We start from the raw sequence: 20,312 nt of genomic DNA, 5'->3' as shown, positions 1-20,312 counted from the left end.
AAGCTTTGTTATTCTTGGTGATAAAACTCACGGAAGAGTCCCTTTTGTGTGACAAGCAGGACTAATTAAGTACAGAAATATTTTATTTGACCAGTCAGACTTCAGATTTTTTTTTTTAGCACGTAGGAAACAGTGCATGTAAAAGGTATAAAGTGCTGAGAGGACCAAAATGGAAATTTTTATCTGGCCCCACAGGTCTTCCTTCAGCTGCCATGGTGTCAGTTGCACAGACCCCCTCCGTTCAAATGTGCTTGGCTTCACAGATGACTTTCAATAGTTCTAGCATCTGGAGGGTATTTCACTGTTCCCTGGGTACGGCTGAGGTTCTAACCTTGGCTGATAGCTTTCCTCAGGGATTTCGAAATCCAAGAGTCTTTCCGCCTTTCAAAATGTGTGCTCTTGTTGCCCAGTGATGGAGAGAGAACGATCTTTATCCAAAGATAGGACACAGGCAAGCATGGCCAGGTGGCTCCTGGAATATGAATTGCCACAATGTGTAGATATCATTATTTGTTCCAGGCAGGCTTTAGAGGAGTTCTTAGGTTCAAATCCAGCGCTGGCGCTCACCTACATCTTATTGAGGCACTTTCTCTTAAACATTTCTTCTGCCAGGAAACTTCTTAAGCAGCACACAGGGATACCCTACCCCCTGAGCTTTCCGGGGGACCAATCTCACTGCCTCCAAGTCCTAAAAAGCTACCCAAGGCTGGGTGAGTGTTAGTGGCCTCCTAGGGCCTGTTGTATGTACTCACTCACCTCTGCTCTCCTGGCACTCTACAGTAAGGGCATGGGTGGCTGATGCCCTGTGACTTCTTCATTGAGGACAGAGCACAGGGGCGACTGCAGCTTTATTCAGTGGAAGTGTAGTGTCCTCATCAAAAAAAAATTTTTTTTTGTATTTTGAAAAAAAAAGCTTATTGAGTTTGTTCGTTGACAATTTCATGTGTGTAATGTGCATTCTGATTGTTGTACCCCATTCTTATAAAAATTTAAGGAGTGAATGGGTTCTTTAAAGGTGCCAGAAGAGCTACCCAGGGGGTTACAAACTTTGTTATGAATAAACAGTCACCCTCATAGCACCCTTCTCTCCTTGTTGGACGAAAAACGAAGCATCACCCAAACTGAGCCTGTCTCTGTGACTGTTTGTCTCTGTCTGTCTCTGTGACTGTTTGTCTCTGTTTCTTTGTCTCTGTCTGTGTCTGTCTCTCTGTCTCTCTGTGTCTCTGTCTCTGTCTCTCTCTGTCTCTCTGTCTCTCTCTGTCTCTGTCTCTCTCTCTCTCTCACACACACACACACACACACACACACCACCACCACCACCACCACCACCCAACTCTCTCTCTCTCTCACACACACACACACACACACACACCACCACCACCACCACCACCACCCAAAGTGTGTCTATAGGGTTGGTGCTCAATTTGGGGGCACTGAATCTAAGCAATTGGCCTTTGTGTAAGAGCCATCTTCCTGTCGCCGCGGGGCGCGCGTCTCCACTGAATGTGCGGTGCGATGCGGTGCGGGGGAGGCTCCAAGGCTTCGGCCCGGGTCCCCAGCTCTGCCCCACACCCGCCAGGCGCAAGCCGCGCTGCACTGTCCGCGGAGTCCGCGGCTGCCGCGCACTTGGCTGGGAAGAGAGGAGAGAGGGGTGGGCGGGCTGCTCGCCTGGCATTGGCGCTCTGCAGTGCAGTCAAGTGTTAGCCTAGCTCCCTATATGGTCGGGGATTAGCTCGGCGCTGCTGAAGCTGAGCGAGGAGCGGGAGGAGGAGGTCGACGAGGAGGAGAAAGAGCAGCAGCAGAGCGGCAGTCAGCGCACGCCGCTGCCTAGGGGAAACAGAGGCGCCCAAGCCTGGGGCGTCGCGCACGCCCCGGGAGCCATGGCCGAAGCGGGAGAAGGAGGCGAGGATGAGATCCAGTTCCTGCGGACTGTGAGTCTCGGTGGCCGGGCGAGGCGGCGGGCAGGTGGGGAGGAGCGCGGCGCGGCAAGGAGGGGCTGCGCTGCGCCGCGGTGCGGGGCGCGTTCTCCGCACTCACGGGCTGCAGAGGCGGACCAGCCAACTCCCGGCGGGGCGGTGAGGGGCTGAGTGGGAAGCGGCACCTTCTCCAGCCTTTCCCCTCATTCTGTGCCGCCACCTCACATTCTCAGGTCTCCCACTCGGGACTGCTCGCTCTCGGGGCAACTCGCTACTTGGTCTGAAACCTTTGATGCCCAAACTTCAAGCTGAGCTTGGCTCGTGATTGCTCAGACCTAAAAGATCCATGCTCCACGACCGGCCTCCCGTCACCTCCGCACTTAGCCGGGTCGTGGTCCCTTTTCTCATTTGAGCTGCCCTCAGGATCCAGGGCACCAACAATAAAGGAGGCAACGGGGCAGGAGCGAGAGTGGGGAGCCGGGACTGGAAAGCGGTGGCTGCTTTTGGTGGCTTTACAGGGACCGCTCAGAAGAGAATTCACCCAGTGCTGTCTCCCCTCTTTGCAAATCTCTATCCAGCAACTGCTGCTAAGCCTTACTTGACTTGCCCGCGGGTGTGTGAGAGCTACTGTTTCTGCTCCAGGCTCCCAAGAACGCTGCAGAATGGGGAAATCCCGGTCTGTAGCTCCGCGTCATCAGGTCCCCTTCTTGGCACTGGATGGAGGGCAATGCTCCATCTGAGATTTTGGGAATGGGGCGAAGTCCAGTGCAGCTATGCCAGTTAGCTATGCTAACTCCTTGGGGAGTTAGCACTTCAAGGTGGACGACCACCTTGAAGGGCGAGGGGGCAGGGGTTGCTTCTTTGGGCTGATTTCAGCCATGTGACCTTGAGCAAATCATGTAATTCTCTCTACTTAGCCTCAGTTTCTTCTTGTGGAAAATGGAGGAAAATGTAACCAGCGTTTTCTGAAGATAAGAATTAAATGACATGGTAATGCCATAATATTTTTAAACTGTCAAATGCTTTATAAGTGTCAGGTGATTTTATACCAGCTATCCCGGTCTGAACAATTAGAATGAAATTCTTGTCTTACACTGTCCTTTTTAAGAGCACCAGTTTTCTTTCTGATCTGGCCATTGAGGACTATGACTTCTCATCTGTCTATCTTTTGGAACACTCCCTCCCTCTTAGAAGAGTTTACTTCTAATTTTTTTCAGGCTCATCCCCACTTCTGTTGTCTGTTTTTTCAAAAATGTTTTCTTGGTCAAGGCTCAGTTGTTGGTCTTGTTTGAGAGACTGAGAAAACCAACCACTCTCCAAATGCTTCTGAGAGGCCAGAAGCTCTTCCATGTCCTCCTGGCTCATCTTTACACTGTATACACCCCTCACGCCCGACCCCTGGCCTCGCCAGCCACCTGTTCTTCCCGGAGTCCTTTGGAACCCTTCTGCTTTCCCTACAACAGGTGTCCTCAGTATTGAATGACTGACAGCTCAGGTGCTTCTAGTTTTGTGCCCTCCTCATTCAATGCTGTTATTGTTGTTGTTATTATTATTATTATTAAAAAAAATCCAGGCACTGATAATTGAGGAAATTTTCTTTGGATAGATCCGGCAGTTGTAAGCCGTGACACAAGGAGTTAAGGCTAGGAAGCTGGAGTCTGTATTCAGGTCTTCATCTAAGCTGCTTGTCTTGGCTTCTGTAGCCATCATCCCGACCTTCCCCTCTGCACTGGGCAGTGTTGGTGAATCTGAGAACACCTGTAGCCAAGGCTTAGCATGGCAGTGGTTCTTAAACTTTGTCTCACCAGCTTTCTGGAGATCAGAGTACATGGACCTCTTTTTAAAGCCAATCTAGAGACCCCGTGGGCGTTCAAACACCCGCAATAAAGAGCCCTGATGCAGAAGACTGAGTATCTGCACAGCTTAAAAGGAAAGCTGAGGTCACCATGGGGGTGAATGACTCCAAGTATGGTAAAATCAATTCTTTCTTCATCATAATCACCTGGAGTGTTTTTACAGGCATGTTCTTAGTTCTTTGCCCTATGAGGCAGCTTACCATCTTCATCTTATTCTCCTTCTTGGAACAGAGAGAGGTACAGGAAATCAAATGACTTGGCTGTGGCTGCCCAGCAAGTTACTGGTAATTGTCATTATGTAATGTTAAGTTTAACTCCCAAGGGAGATGGGAGGCTTGCTCCAGAGGTTAGACTATTAGGAGTTCATGCAGATGAAAACCTGCAGCTTTCTGAATTTGACTCTGTTCCTTGTTAGCCATGACTTAGATAAAACAATTTACTGGAACTCAGGAATCATAAACTTGATCTCTGCACAAAAAATTTGGCATTATCTTTTAGTTTTTTAGAGGGTCAAAAATCACTGGGCTATAGTAGCAGAGTCATGTATTTCCTTATGAATATATCTCACTTTGAACCCACTTCAACTGTAGCATGTTTTTCTCCCCTTCAAACAGAATCTGCTGAAGCGTATTGGGCACGTGTCAATCACCTTAATAATGGTTTGGACCAGAGGTGACTACTTGACAATGAACAGAATCATCCTTCTGAAGCTGTAAACGTTAAAGGATTGCTGTTTCAGAGATTTTAAATCTACTTTTCAGCGCTACAGAGTAGCGTTGTTACAGGGATAGTAATCAAATTGTGGGTGATTATGGTATCATGTGGATTACACAAGTGGTAACAGTGAAAATATCTAGAGTTACCAGTGGCATGAAATGAGCTAGAAGGCAGCCAAGGTGTGTGTGGTGTGTCTTTAGATACTTATAAATTGGTGTTCTATTTTCTGGCACATATGAAGCCCCTGTTTCCTAAGTAAGAGTAGATCTACGACAAGGGGTTTGGAAGTGAAACTTAGTGCCCTAATACACCAAACCTCAAGAAGGTGTGATGAAACTTCATAAGTTCTGACATCCCTGGAAGCCATGTCTTTTATGTAGGGAGACAGACAAAAGGAGCCTCTTAGCCTTAAGGCTAGAATTTTCTCTCCTGCTGTTGTTGGCAGTGGCATCCTCCTCCCTTTCAATTGCTGTTGCTGACGTAGCCAGTGTCACTGACGTGGCTCTGAAGCTGCTCAGAAGCAGATAAACCTGCCAGCCACTGATCCGAAAACAAGAAGTGATGGTGAGAAATGTGACTATTACCCTGTCTTCCCACACCTGGCAGAGTGGCTGGCTTCAGGAGTGTCAGGGAGATGCTGTGTCCCCCTAGACTACAGTAGCCATTTAAAATTACAACAAAGCTCAGAGATTTCACTTGGACTTGCTGTTTTTAATGATGCCGTGGACCTCTCCTTGTTTCATGAATTCTATTGTACAGGGACTTAAAACAGGACTTGGGATGAGGGAGGCATCCATTTCTATTAAAGATTGCTCACAGGTTGCCTAGCTGAGCCCTCCCTGTGGAGAGTTGTTCTTGTTTGCCCCCGAGCTGTTCTGGAACAAGGAAAGGTATTTAGACTGAAAGTCAAGGACTGCTCCTGTCCTCTCATGGTGCTACAGTTCTTCTACTGATGTGAGTTCTGCCTTTCTGGAACTCATGGCCCCTGGCTGGAGCGCTGGTGAACTTTTACCTAGTGGCTTGTGGATGCTTGCTTCTCTTATAGGTGTTGTGGTTTTATTTCCCAGCTCTTGAAGTCAGACACTTTTGCTCAGGATGGCAGGTGGGGAACGTGTGGAAAAACAGCTTCCTGGTACTAAAGAGCATATTGTAGGCAGTATTAAAAGGCAGACCCTAGACACCCAGGTGTGGACTGCCACAGGGCTGACCAGGAGCTCTACTGCTGAATGAGTGTGGATGTTAAAATCAGCTTCCCAAGGTCACTATAGGGCTTCTTAACTACGCAGTCTCTTCCTTGACAACGTCTCAGAGTTGATTTGATTCTGTACCAGTGGAAGCAGTGTACATAATATTCTCTTCTTACCACTGAAATGACCCTGGTGGGCGTGAGCAAGAAGCAAGGTCCTTTCTTCCAAGCAATCAAGTTGAGCTAGGAAAACTGCTTTTGCAATGGGCTGTTGTGGCTTTTATCTGCTGCGGTCCAAGTGCTCGTGACCAGGGGTGACCAGAGTTTTTAGCTGCTGAGATTTAGGAGAACTGATGGTGGCTGCAAGCTTGGAAGTGTTTAGCATGAGATGTGGCCCACTATGAAGAGAGACCAAGAAATCAGTCTGCAGTTGAGGGATACATGACTAATGCCTTCGGTTATATTTTTTAAATGCAAATATTAAGGAAGGATGAGGACACTTATGGGGTGTAGAATTTTTTTAACACAATTTTATTTTCTAACATTCATTTAATGTATAGTAAGTTCTTTTGGGCTGTTCTGAAATGGGGAAATGTTGAAACAGAAATGAGTGGGAGAGATTTAGCTAGAGAGCAAAATAATGCCTATTTTTTTTTAAAAGTTTGTGTTTGAGTAGGTTTATAGCCACATTTGTCTCTGTGATTGTTTAATGATCATTTATTTTACTCTATCCTTTGGCTTTCTCTTTGTATTGCCACTTAAAGAATTTTGCAGCTAAAGCTTCTGACCCCATGATTTTTCCTGACCTGGCATCCTTTTCAATGGCCTTACCTCTCTCTGTGTAAGGCAAAGGGGCCCGGTCTTCAGAATGCACCACTGTAGCTAGCTCCTTTTCCTCACTTTCACATCAGGATAAACCCTTCTAAATTAGCTCTATTCATAAGGATACCCACAATATAAGATTTATCCAGTAGGAGTAGATGGCTGTAAAAAAAAAAAAAAAAAAACTTAGAGGAATTCTTATTTCTTATATTCGTTCATTTGTGACCTTGAATGAGTCATTTAAGAAAACTAAGATTTTTTTTTTTTTTTGTTTCACCCTCTGTATAGAGGATCTGCCTTATTAGGAGAGTCACGAAAGGCAACAGTGATTCCAAAAATACTCCCAAAGACAAAAGCAGGCACATTTCATAGGGCACTGTCATTCTGTCTGTCCTGCAACAGGAAACCAATCCTGCTTGTGATTGGCTCTTAATGGAAAAGTACCAGAGTGGTTCCCCATCCCTCTAAAGTGTTCTGTGCCTTCAACCCATCCAGAGTGGATGCCACCTTGGTACTTCTTTGCAGTCACTTGACTAGAATGAACCCCAGCTTCTCTCAATGATATGAAAAGCAAGTTAGGGCACACAGAGCCAGACTGGTTTCTGGGAGTCAGGCCGAGGTGCAGAACACTCAGGTGCTTTTCGTCATCTCAGAGCATCCCCATAGCTGCTGCTGTCACAAGAGTACATCTTACTGTTTGAACCCATGGCTCATAATTGCAGAGCTTCCCTTCTTATTCCCCCCACCACCCTCTTTTAGAGCTCACTATTCCTTTCTCTCAGGGACTTGCTTTCCTTTAAAGCTAATGTACCTTTCCCACCCAGGGACTTTGCTGTTTCTTGTATCTGTTATCTGTGGAGTAGGGTCCTTTGCAAAAATCATTTTGGAGACAGCTGGCAATAGATGCCATTGTGGTGGGGAATGCATCCCAGCCTGGGCTAAGACTGTACCTGTAAGGCAACCATTCTCCTCAGGGGGCCCACATTGGTCTTCGGTTTTACATTGCTGTCCTCACAGACATCCTCTTGTTTGGGGTATTTTAGGGACACACTTCCAGCCACTGCAGTTTACCTTGGTTCAGTGAGTTTTGCCCTCACAGCACCTCTTCGGTTCAGAGAGAGGGAAGAAAAAGTGCTGGCACCTTACCCTGTATGCTGCTACAGGGATGAGCCCGCTGAGGTGCCAAGCTTTTTTTTTTTTTCCTTGCTTATGTCATTCCCAATTCCCCGTTGTTTGAAAACAAAGTTCAGATTGGTCTGAGGCTGATGATGCTCCAAAGCAAAAGAGCTGCACCCCCTCCCTCACACACACTTGGTTTCCTTTCTGTAGCTCAGAGCCCATGATGACTCTACAGTTGTAACCAGGCTTGTCCTCTGAGACTGCACAGCTTTACAGCTGAGCATTGACTCACTAACCCCACCCTGCTTTTCCTTCTCTCATTTCCCTATCTCTAGACAGTAAATCCTCCATGGATTTAGGGTGATGGTTGTATTGGCACATCTTCCTGGGGGTCTATTATTTCATCCAATGCCCAAGAAAAAAACCATTTCATCCTAAAATTAGATTACAACAATAATCAGAAACTACACTTTCCTCTGGGGTGATAGCTGCTTGTTTTAAAGTAGGAAGGAGGCAAGAAGGAACTCTGTGGGCGGAGCTACAGCTGGCAGTGCAAGATCTTAACTGTCCATCAACACTCTTGGGTCTGTTTATGGGTGGTTTATTTTGTAGGAAGCAGCCAGTGTGGTGAACAAGGCAGAGCAGCTGTAGTGAAGACATAGGAAGGAAAGTGTAGGCTGATCTCAGTGTCAACAGGACCCACGTCCAAGATCTCCTTCTCTTTTTTCTGCCTTTGGGGTAAGGCATTGTCTCAAGACATTTATTCTATCAAGAAAACTGAACTGTGGAATTGTAAGTTGAGCAGGTACCACTACTGATTAGCATCATTAACAGCTGAACAAAGCAAGTTCCCAAAGGAGTAGGAGTTACACTGGAGAAAGACAGCATGTGGAAAAGGTGCTGAGAGGGGTGAGTATGGGGTGAGACCAGCACTGGATCTTGGGGGACCCTGAGCAGGATCAGAAGAGTCAAGGAACAGGAACCTGGGCTGCATGTGTTTGGATGAGTTGGGAGTGGAGGGTCTCCATATGTATTTCAACCTTTGAGCAGAGTAAATGAAGCCTTGAGTAACAGGGTCAGAACTGTCCAGCCTAACTCACAGATTAGGAGGACCAGTCTTTAGAGTTAGGACTGAAGATAGTATGTATGTGATCTAAAGTGATTCTGGCTTAAAGATAACACTATGAGAAAGAAAGTCTCATCTTTTTCTAAGATGATGTGCCTCTACATCTTCCTGATGTAAAGGAGTGGCCAAGGGATATATCCCATTGTCAGTTAGCATATGCGTTGATGTTTACTCATTGTAATCCTAAGCAAATGCTCTAGTCACCCCTCTGCCAAACAGTCCTATAGTGAGCAGGGAGAGTGCTGAGGGGAGACACAGAAAAAATCTTCCTGGAAGGTGGGGCTACCCCACCAGTGATGAGACCTAGAAATACTTCTCTGACGACTTCACAGTGGAGCTTTCTAGTTAGCCTAAGTAAGAGAGCTCATCAGTGGGACCACAGGAAAAAATGGAAATTCTTAATGCCACATACATACCCATATTGTAAGGTATACTGAATTGAACTCGCACACTGTGGTATAGACCGTATGTAATGGTGGGACAGTAAGAGGGATATGGCTGGCACATTACCACATTGACCTAGGAGCAGACTCCAAGAGATCAGATGGAAATAGGACAGCTGTCCTAGGGAAGTTTGAGCCTTTCCTTGCAGGCACTCAGAACATGTGACTGTGGTTCACCTCCAGATCACTCCCTCTGCCTAGGCTGGAGAAGACTAAGAATAAACAACATTAAGGCTGTGAACAAATATCATTTCTTTGCAAGAGATGAATGATGAAAACCACAACAGAGATCGCAGGGGTCAAATAAGTAAAGTCAGGGCCATAGTGCTTGGTATATTCTACAGCAGTGGTTCTCAACATGTGGGTCACAATCCTTTTGGCAATCCTCTATCTATAAAAATATTTACAGTAACAGTAGCAGCATTAAAGTTATAAAGTAGCAAGGAAAGTAATTTAATGGCTGGAGGTCACCACAACATGAGGAGCTGTATTAAAGGGCCGCAATGTTAGGAAGGTTGAGAAACACTGTTCTACAGAATTTATTTTGCTGAATACCTGAAGGGTTGTCTGCCCACGTGAGGATTTTAGTTTATCCATTATGAAAGAACTTTAGTGATTATTACTATTCTGAGATGTTTTGGAAGGACTCTGTCTGGTCCAGAGCCCTTTGCCACCACCAACCAACTACACACACACACACACACACACACACACACACACACACACACACACACAGAGAGAGAGAGAGAGAGAGAGAGAGAGAGAGAGAGAGAGAGAGAGAGAGAGAGAGAGAGAGAGTGTGACTTAGAATAGCAGTTATCTGGTTGCCTGAAGATATCTACCTTTGTAAAGCATTAGCTATATACTTTGTGAAGTCCAGAAACACAGGAATTTTAATTCAGTCTTGTCTGTTCCTTTGCAGCTATAGATTAGAGGAACCACAAATTTAAATACTTCGGGGGAGGGGATCAATCAAATAACTAAATGTATAGATGAGCTTTATTTGCAACGAAAAACTAGCCTGCCACACACATTCCAACAAACAAACAAAATTCTTAACACTACCAGTCAAGCAAAACACATCTGCAGCAGGGTTCAGAGCTGCCTGCCGGTTTGCAGCTGTGGATGAAGCCTCAGAGTCTGTCAAAATGGATGCATGCCGCAGGATGTATGAATATTTTTATATGAGTAGCTCACAACACATATCAAGGCCCTTGGATAAAGTGTTAACATAAAAGATGATGTATCATTTATCACTGTATAAGGGAGAGAGTTGGCAGGCAGACAGATTAATGGGTTTAAAGAAGTGATAGATGTTATCATCAAAATGAAGGCAGAGTTGCCAAGCCTTGGAAAACCCCTTAAAATTGTTCTAGAGTTAAATGTAATAAAATGTTAAGTAATCTAGTCAACATTTATTGACCAAATACCCTCCCCCTCATTCTGAATAAGTCCTTGGAATTACAAAGTAAACAAGATGTTGTAATGGTGGGTGACTGAGAGCATTGTTTTGGGAGAACTCTCAGCTGTGTCTTGACTTAGCAAGGTTAACAGTTACTTCAGGTGTAACTTTTCTGTATGTTTATATGGTGAATTCTGGTTAATGTGCATGACCTTGGGAAGTTTATTTCTGTACCTATCACCTCATGTGTTAAATAAGGGTGTTAACAGTGCCTGTCTCAAACAAAGGGTTGTTATGAGGATTAAATGAGCTAATCCATGTAAAGTGCTTGGAGCATCACCCGACATATAGTAAGTCCCCTGTAAATATTAGCTATTAATATTGTCTCAACAAACAGTGCAAACATTGACATTAGTCACATTAGCTTTTCAAATGTCACTACAAATTCATTTTATAGAGACAATCCCCTATGGTTATTTCATGGCCTTGATTCCCAACCTTCTTTTAACTATAAATACATGCAGGCCTGAAAAATGGAAATGACCTGCAGAGGCTGGGCCCCCCAGGAGCAGAGCTGCCTGGTTAGTACTTGAGGGTCTACTTTGCAAGCTTCTTGATGGGAAAGCCAGTGATTTCTCGCACTGGCCCATTTTGCTCATGTCAAAGGATAGGCTACATAACTTGGAGAATTCTCAACCATGAAAATCTCATTGTCTTGATGGAGGAAATATTTTGTCTTTTGTTCAACCTATCCTTTAGTAAAGAAATTTGTTTTGATACTGACAACATGAAGTCATCCTATGGTAAAGACCTAGCTATTCTTTTTCTCAATTTGGATCCTCTCTTATTCAACAACCCCATGAACAAACCTATAGACTCTGCTTCTGCGCTGTAATGCTGTCTTTCCTACAGTCTTGTACTGAGGACAGTGGTCCAAACCTATGATTCGTAATCGTCCTCTCTACCAACCTTATTCCTATCTTTATACCACTCCCTTGCACGTAACTAAACTAAACTGGATAACATTGGTTACTGAAATATGTGGATATTTCCTTGTTAAAATAATCTAATTTGTAGGGAGTGACAAGTGTGTAAGAAGGCCTTGGCATGGAGCAGGATGGTGGTGCTTTTTTTTAAAAATTATTATTATAGAACCCTCATTGATTTCTCACTTCTCTCATAAAGACAAGTATGTAGAAAATTTAATTTAAAAACTAAAATACGGTTTCTTTGAATAATGAAGACAGAATGACTTTTGATTTCCTTAATGAAAGATGGCTGGGGGGAGGGGTGTTCTGAATCTTAGTATTTTCATTTCTTAAGTTGTGAGTGAAAAACTAAACTACACGTATAAGGCAAAGATGATCACCACCATGTCAGAAATAAGTTGAAAAGGAAACTTATATGGATAAGCTATTTTATTTACTACAGCTTCAACCTCAGTTTCCTAATCCATGGAATTTTGAAAATGATAATGGATCTACCAATAAATAACTTTTCCTGTTTTTGTGATAAAAATCTCTTGATAAAAGTAACCTCAGGGAGAAAGGTTTTATTTTGATTCACAGTTCAAGGTTGCAGCCTATCATGGTGGGACAATCATAGCAGCAGAAGTTGGAGGTAGCTCAACATGCTGTAGCCAGAGTCAAGAAACAGAAAACAATGGACACGTATGTGTAGGTCACCTTTTTCTTGTTATACAGCCCAGAATCCCAGCCTAGAGAATGGTGCTACCTACAGTGGGCACATCTTCTCACTTCAGTCAACCTAATCACGATTATCCTCCACAGGCTTTCCTAGCCCATTTCCCAGGTGATTCTAGATCCCATCAAGTTGACAGTTGAGATAAGGCATTCCACGTACAGAGAGGGGGCAGAATGAAATGAAGACATTCCAAGATTCTGTAGAGCAAGGTGCCTCTTTGTTAGTCTTCGTTCTTCTTAACATCTGATGTTTAACATTTGAAGATATTTTTGGCCAGATGCTTTATAAAGTATTAACTGCTTCAAAGATAGCAAACATATAAGCATTGCTATATGTTATGTGTCTTGCCAAAAGTTCATGTGTTGAAACCTTGACCCAGAACTCACACGTTGATGACAGGTGTGGACCCTTGGGTAGTACTTGCAGTTGGATGAGGCATAGAGTCCCCAGGATGGAATTAGTAGCTTTAGATGACAAGAAATAGAAATCTAAGCTCATATGCTCCCTATATTGTTTGTGCTCATTCTTCCTATCCAAAAATGTGGGGAACTACAAAGGCCAGGAGTTAGCACCATGCTTTGGTACTTCCAGCCTCCAGAACTGTGAGGGAAAAAACCTTCTGTTGTTCATAATTTAGCTTGTGATAGTAGAAGCCCATTATAGTATCACAAAACAGACTAGGGCATGTTCATTAGAATTTTGGCAATAATGAGATCTGATTACATATTTATGGCGCTTAGTCTAAATAAATTTTGAATCAAATGTATTATGTACATAATCCATACATATTATATATGTAATAGCACAAAGTAAATTTATTTGTGTTTTGTATACATTTTATATACATTTTTGTATTTACGTATTCCCATACTGATATTCTTCATTAGACATGATTGCACAAACTTCCTATAAATGACTAGCATGTGTGGCCTAGTCAGGACATTTTTTTTTCACTAAACATCTTAGTGCTCTTCTGTTATCAGTCACTACAGTTGATGGTTCTCCAATGGCCTTGTGATGGGTACCAACACCTCTGCCATATGTAGTCTCTACAAAGAGTAGTTAAGTGTTTAACGTAGCACAGACCTGTGTATGGATTCTGGATTTGTCAATTGCTAACTGTGGCATTTTGACAATTTTTTCATCTTCTGGAAAAGGATACTAAGAAGTTCTCATGCTTATAGAACTATGATGAGCATAATGCCTTTGTCAACTTATGAATCTATTTTCTCCCCTGTTAATGATTTATGAGTTCCTAGGAAAACATGACAAATATCTATTCATGCCAGATAGGTTAAAAAAAAAAAAAAAAAAAAACCACCAAAGTAACATTTCACACAAGTCAAGCTTGAAAATCCAGCAAGTTTATTGGGCTTAATTACAGAGCATAGTGAGGAGTTACTTACAGGCACTTGATTGGCTCAAGGGCAACTTCTTCATCAATAAGCCCACACAGCATTGGTGAGCACTCCCATCAGCTGCAGCCCTGAAAATTCCTGAATGACTTGTAAGCAGCTTAGTGGGTGGGAAAGTCTCTTCTTCCCAGGAGTGATTACTGCATACATACTCTCCAAGGTGGTGGGGGTATCTTGGGAATCTTGTGAGCTTCAGGACTGTCTAGAGATGTCTAAGTTGCCTGCATCACAAGCTTTCTAAGTTCTGTTTACTTTCTGAGTCTTAACAAGCTTCCTCCTAGGAGGGAGTGCTTCCATTAGGGGTAAACAGCTACACACAGTTACCGTATATGAAATGAGAATGTAATACATATTTCGGTGGCATGTCCTACCTACATACTGGTGGCTGGGAACGCCTTTGCCAAGTCTCAGTACGCATGTTCAACCTATGCTCCTGTGAGCCATCTGTGATCCCGAAGCAGCTGATTTTCAGTGATATGAGAACTATTTGAGGGGTGGGTATAAAAATACACAAACTGTTTATTTACTACAGTTTCTAGCTTAATTAATTGAGAAGAGAATCTAAACAGCTCTCCCACCTGCACCCTGGAAGCCACAGCCCAGAGAAACCTGTGGCTCTGCTTGTGTTTGGCTTTGATTGTCTGAATCTATGACAGTTACAGGCCCAGCTCATGCTTTAATGATCAGTGTTAGCCTGGGCCTGACTCTCAGCTCTCTGGTGTGTGATATTTCAGTTGATCCCTGGGCTACGCCAAGAGAATGTCACTCATGTTCATGTCTCTGTGAAGCGTCTAGATTCCTGTAAGATGACAAATAATTCACAGAGCCGAAGAGGCTCCTGGACCCTAGTGTAAACTGTATCAAATAGAAATTAAAGACAGATTTGTTGTGGTTTTCGTGTATGAGGGGATTTAGTGATAATCCCTTTCTAACCCAGAGGTTAGGAATAGTATGCCCCTGAGGTTGTTGAGGTGTTTTTTTCCCCAGTGTCTACTGAGTTAGATCAAAGCTAATAGCTTTCTTATGAAAAAAAAATCATTATATATATATTTTTTAATTGTGAGGGAAGTGAGAGGACAACTTGCCAGGGTGAGTTCTTTCCTTCCTCCATGTGGGTTCTCAAAAGAGCAAATGAAGGTTGTCAGGCTTGGCAAGCAAGCACATTTACCTCGTGAGCCATCTCACCAGCTAATACCTCACTAAAGATGCATGAAGGCATGCAAAGCTCGATAAAGCCCCAGACATTATCCATGCGATTGGAAGCATAAGCCGCTGATATATCCAATCAGTGGATTTTAAGTACTTGTATGAAAGGCATATGCTACCGACAGGAGAAAATAGAAAGTGAACAAAGTAACTAACTTCATTCTCAAGGACTTTGAAGTAGTAAGATAGATGTGTGTCTAAACAATTAACTGTGAAGTAGGTCAAAGTGTATTAAATAAACATGTCATATACCCAGAAGAACAGCTAATTTTGATGAATGAATTGGGAAGGCTTCAAAACACCTAGGAATGTGTTAACTGTGTGGATTCTGGGCGATCTTGGTAGATTGCAAGTAGGGCCAAAAAAATGTTTAAGACAGAAAGATCATTGTAAAGCCTTACAGAATAGAAAGTATATGGCAAGGAACCATGAAGGTGAGAGGGTAGGGGATCCATGGAGACTATAGGGAGAGAAAAGACTGGGCTGGAAAACTGTTTTGGAAACAAATCAAGACCACCTGATCTCATTTCTTTAAACAATGGAGAACCAGCATAAATCCAATTCTGTCCAGAAAGTGTAAACATGTTTATGCTAATTTATATTTGCATGGTTTTAATAAAGCAAAGTGTATAGACACAGATTATATAAAGTTGGCTTTTGTATTTTCATTCCTCACATTTATTTTTATATGAAGTTTTTGTATTTATTTATTTTACATCTTGATTGCAGCTCCTTTCTTCCTCTGCACCTAGTCCCACCCTCTTTCCCCTTTCTCCCCGCCCCTTGTCCTCAGAAAAGTTTCACTGGACACATCAAGTCTCATCAGTACTAAGTGCATCCTCTTCCACTGAGGATGGGCTAGGCAGCCCAGTTAGGGGAAAGTGATCCAAAAAGCAGGCAACAAAGTGCATGTCAGAGACGAGACCGCCCTTGCTCCACTTGCTAGGGTTCCCACATGAAGACCAAGCTGCCCAGCAGTTTACATATGTGTCGAGGGGCCTAGGGCCAGTCCATGCATGGATGCTCCTTGGTTGGTGCTTCAATGTCTGTGAGGCCCCACAGTCCTCAGTTAGTTGACTCTGTTGGTCTTTTTGAGGAGTTCTTACTGATGTAAAGTTAGCCTTGAGGTGTCAATAGTCTTAGTGAAAAACAACCCTCACCGAGGGAGGTCATGCCTGGCTTTGGGGATGGAAATAAAAAATGACTTGGTTGCACCTAACACTTTCTTCATGGCATGAGGGTTGCTCTGTGGCTCTAGACGATGATTCTCCCTCTGTTTTAGCTGCTTTTCCCCTTGCTGTGACAAAAATTCTTAACCAAAAGCAACTTAAGGAGGTTGGGCTTTACTTAGAATCCTGGTTCAAGGATACATTCCACAGTGATGGGGGCATCATGGTGGCAGGAGCTTGAGGCCACAGGTGACCATTGCAGCCATGGTCAGGGAGCAGAGTGGGATGGATGTTGAATTCATCTTTCTCTTTTTTCTGCGCTCTGGGACCCAGGCCCGTGGGAACTTAGCAGGAGTCTTTCCGCAGCAGAGAACTAACCTAGAGCATCCTGCACAGATACTTTTCTTCAAGGTTGTTCTAGGTACTGTCAAGATGACAACACAATCACACCAGAAGGTTTAAGGTGTCAGGGGAAAAATAAGTATAAACTTGGAGCACGTGTAGAGAATAGACACTGATTAGCACTGAAGAGCTGCATGCCTACTAAGTGCCGAAGACTCCCGGTGTGAAAGCTGACTGAGTGTTAGCTACATGTCTTAAGCTCATATGTTAAACATGCATAGCTACTGTGTTCCTGCTACATGGACAGAAGTCAGTGGGGGCCACATTGACTCTTACAGCAGTCAGCTGTAGGATGGTACAACCGCTTTCTTGACTACACATTATAAACCTATTGTCCTGGCTGCAGCACACTGAATCTGTTTCTCAGATCTCATACTTAGGCAAATTGGATTAGAAATTTATATTACATTTAATTTGTTTACAGTTTGGCTCCAATTTTACTAAAGGTTATGCCTTTAAAGAGAAGATTCTGAATTATTGTTTTCTGATCTAAATAATCTTATACTTGATCATGTCATACAGAATTTGGTTCACTGTAAAACTTTCTTTTACCCCACTGAATAGTCACTACAGACCAGCACTCCTTTCTTTCTTCACTTTAATTGCACTCTCTGTCAGTACTCAGACACAGTAAATTTGATTACTTGAATGGTTATGCTTTAAAAAAAAACTTTTTTATTGATTCTTTGTGAGTTTCACATCATGCACCCAATCCCACTCGTCTCCCCCTCCCTCCATATCTGCTCTTTGCTCCTGCAACCTCCCCCCCAAAATAACACACACACACACACACACACACACACACACAAACAAATTAACAGCAACAACAAAAACAAGGCATAGAAAGCCATCTCATCGTGGAAGCTGTAGTATGACACAGGGTGTTCCACAGTGTATCCTTTGTCCGCACAGCTTCACTTGGAAATGTTTATTGCCATGAGTCACTGGTTTGGTTCAAGAGTTCTGGCTTCTGTGACACCATCAATATTAGATCTTCATCAGGATTCCTCCTGGTGTTGCTCAGTGTCATGGAGATCCTGCAGCTTTGGGACAGTAGGACTGGCCCTTTCACGTGTCCTAACCATTTGCAGATTATATAGATTTTGGAGTGGGTCAATTCAGAGCCCTGGATCTGGGCTTGGGTGGTAGCTGAGCTGGTTAGCCTGCTGGCTCTCCCTTATCCACAGCACCAGGGCTAGCTCTCCAAGGAGCTCTCAGCTTGGCCACCCAGTGCTGCCATCTCCAGGAGGCAGGATCAGATTCCTGCTCCCATGCCTTCAGGGTGGCTTACCCACACCCACACCTCTAAAGCCAGCTCCACTTTGCTGCTCAGTCAGGGGAAGAGGGGGCATTTTTTTCAAGTTCTGCAGCCTGTAAGGGCTGGGCCAGCTTTCTGCCTCTCACACTCTCAGTGCCTTCAACATCAGGGCCAGCTCCATTGTGTTGCTCAGGAGAGGTGCAGGGCCCATTTTCCTAAGTGCCATTTGGATATGGCATATGGATGGGGAGGTTGGTCTCTTGCTTTCATGCCTCCAGGGTCAGCTGTCCAGGCTACTGCAGGGAGGGAGGGAAAGCACATCACTTCTGCCCCCGATACCATCTCATGCCAGATGAGTGATGGGGTGAGCTCTCCTGAACTCAAACCCTCAGGGCCTGGCTCACCTGCACCCCCTCCACCAGGGCCAGCTGTGATGCCCAGCAGAGGTGCAGGGCCTGCCCTCCTGATGCTGCATCCCACAAATGGCAGGGCCAGCTCATCCTCTCTCATGTTCATGTCCCTGGGGCCAGTTCTCTGGACTGCCGCAGGTGGCAAGGAGAATATGTGGGGGCATCACTTCTGTACCCATACCACCTCATGGAAAACTGGCTGGGCCAGCTCTCCCTTGCTCTTGCCCTGGGGGGCGGGGCTAGCTCACCTGCTTCCACCACCATAGTCAGTTCTGCTGTGCTGTCTAGGTGAGGTGCAGGGCCAGATCTCTTGAGTGCTGCAACTGATGATGGGCAGGCTTAGCTCTTCTGACCTTCTGACCTTGTGTGCAGCTTTCCCAACTGCAGGGGGTGGCAGGGGAGGGGGCATCACCTTTGTGCGTGTGCCACCCCATAGCAGATGGGTGATAGGGTCAAGTCTCCCATACTTACACCCTCTTCTGGCCTGGCTCAACAACACCCTTGCCACCAGGGCCAGCTCCGCTGTGTGGCCTGTGCAAGGTGCAGTGCCCACTCTTCAGAGTACTGCTGTCTGTGAGAGATAGAACCAGCTCTTCAGAGTACCATATCAAGTGAGGGGCAGGCCCAGTTATACATAACTCTGGATGTCAATGTGGTTCCTGGTTACAGCCCTGACCAGAGACATCATCATGTTCTCTAGTGGTAACATGAGCTGCCACAAAGCAATGTTCTCAGCCATGACCCTCAGCAGCACCATGGACCCATATAGCTACTCACAAAGGGTTACTCGTCTCTACCTTCAAAGCTCCAGTTCCATCTCTTGTCATAATGCTCAAGTTGTTCCCCATCTCTTTCTCTCTCATCTGACCCCCACGTACTCCCACTGCAGGATGTACATGCAGCTGTTGGGCTCCTGAGTGACATCCTCCATCTGTGGTGCATGGTGTGGAAGCAAGTGGGTGTCTATGGCCTGCCTGTACCATGCACTGGAGAGCAGGTCTGTGGGTGGCATGGCAGTCTGCAGGTCTCTGTCTGTCTTCCTCCTCTTCCTCCTCCTCCTGTGCTGCACTGTCTGAATTTGATTTGATTTGATTTTTAGGAGTTGTAGGCATAAGACGGTTTTGGCTACCAAGCTAGACATCAAACTAGGATGAACAAAGGACGGCCGTCTGCTCTAAGACCGTCAACACTATCAACAAGGTGTCTTTTTGTCAATTGCTGGGGGGGGGGCGAGGTGCTTTTAAAGATTTATTTAGTTTTATTTTATATGTATGGGTCTTTTGACTGCATGTATGCCTTCTGTGCACCACATCTGTGCAGTGCCCATGTAGACCAGAAGAAGGAATCAGATCCACAGAGCCACTGGAAATGGCGAGTGGCCATGTGGATGCTGGGAACCAAACCTGGGTCCTGTGCAAAAGCAACAGGTTATCTTATCCACCATTATTGTCTTTCCAGCTTCATCAAATACTTTTTGCTTATCCCCTTTGTCAGACCCTCTTGCTCATTCAGGGCCCTCAGCAAACAGCAGTGGCGCATTCCTGCCTAATTACTTACTTAAAAAAAAAAAAAAAGAAAGAAAGGACTCTGCTTCAGAAATGACAGGTTTCATTTAGAATGAAACTCACCTTGTAATTCATCTAAAAACTTATAAGTGTGTGTGTGTGTGTGTGTGTGTGTGTGTGTGTGTGTGTGTGTGTGTGTTCATATTTGCAGGCACACATATATGTGTTTAGGATCAAATCAAGGACTTCGTGTTTTTATTGTTATCTTATTATGATTTATCCCCAGCATGCTCCAGATGACCATGTTCTGAACATTCTAATAAAAGTAAATGGAAAAAACGAGAGGAGCACAACTTATTTGGATGAAGGTCTATGATGCTACAGGCCTGCTCAAGGCATCCTTGCCCTTCTGGAGAGAGTGCTCGACTGTTGCCTTACAGATGTGCTTAACTCAAAGGGCCACACATCATGGTTTCTTGCTGTCATTTAAGTTCCAATGACCTCTTCTCAGTTTCCCCAGCTTTAAGGTGCAGCATTGGTTTTCTAGTTGAACCTCTTCTGATGTTTATTTTCAATCTCTCTTCCTTCGTCCCTTACCCCATTTCTCCTACCTTGTCTCTTCATTTTTCCTCTTTTGTAAACCTTACTTTCAGCCT

At 44.5% G+C, this 20,312-nt stretch overlaps 1 protein-coding gene across 1 annotated transcript in view; it reads left to right on the top strand.

The window, feature by feature from the left end:
• The first annotated feature begins 1,613 nt into the window (after window positions 1-1,613).
• Window positions 1,614-20,312, top strand: part of Ryr3 (ryanodine receptor 3) — a 532,014-nt gene continuing 513,315 nt past the window's right edge. The window contains 1 exon segment of the mRNA XM_051144331.1: window positions 1,614-1,931. Coding sequence (XP_051000288.1) covers window positions 1,881-1,931 — 51 coding nt within the window. The 5' untranslated portion in view covers window positions 1,614-1,880.

Source organism: Acomys russatus, chromosome 4 (assembly GCF_903995435.1).
Source record: "Acomys russatus chromosome 4, mAcoRus1.1, whole genome shotgun sequence".
Taxonomy (NCBI): domain Eukaryota; kingdom Metazoa; phylum Chordata; class Mammalia; order Rodentia; family Muridae; genus Acomys; species Acomys russatus.
The sequence above is the reverse complement of the archived record's forward strand: the minus strand, read 5'-3'. Positions and strand labels throughout refer to the sequence as shown.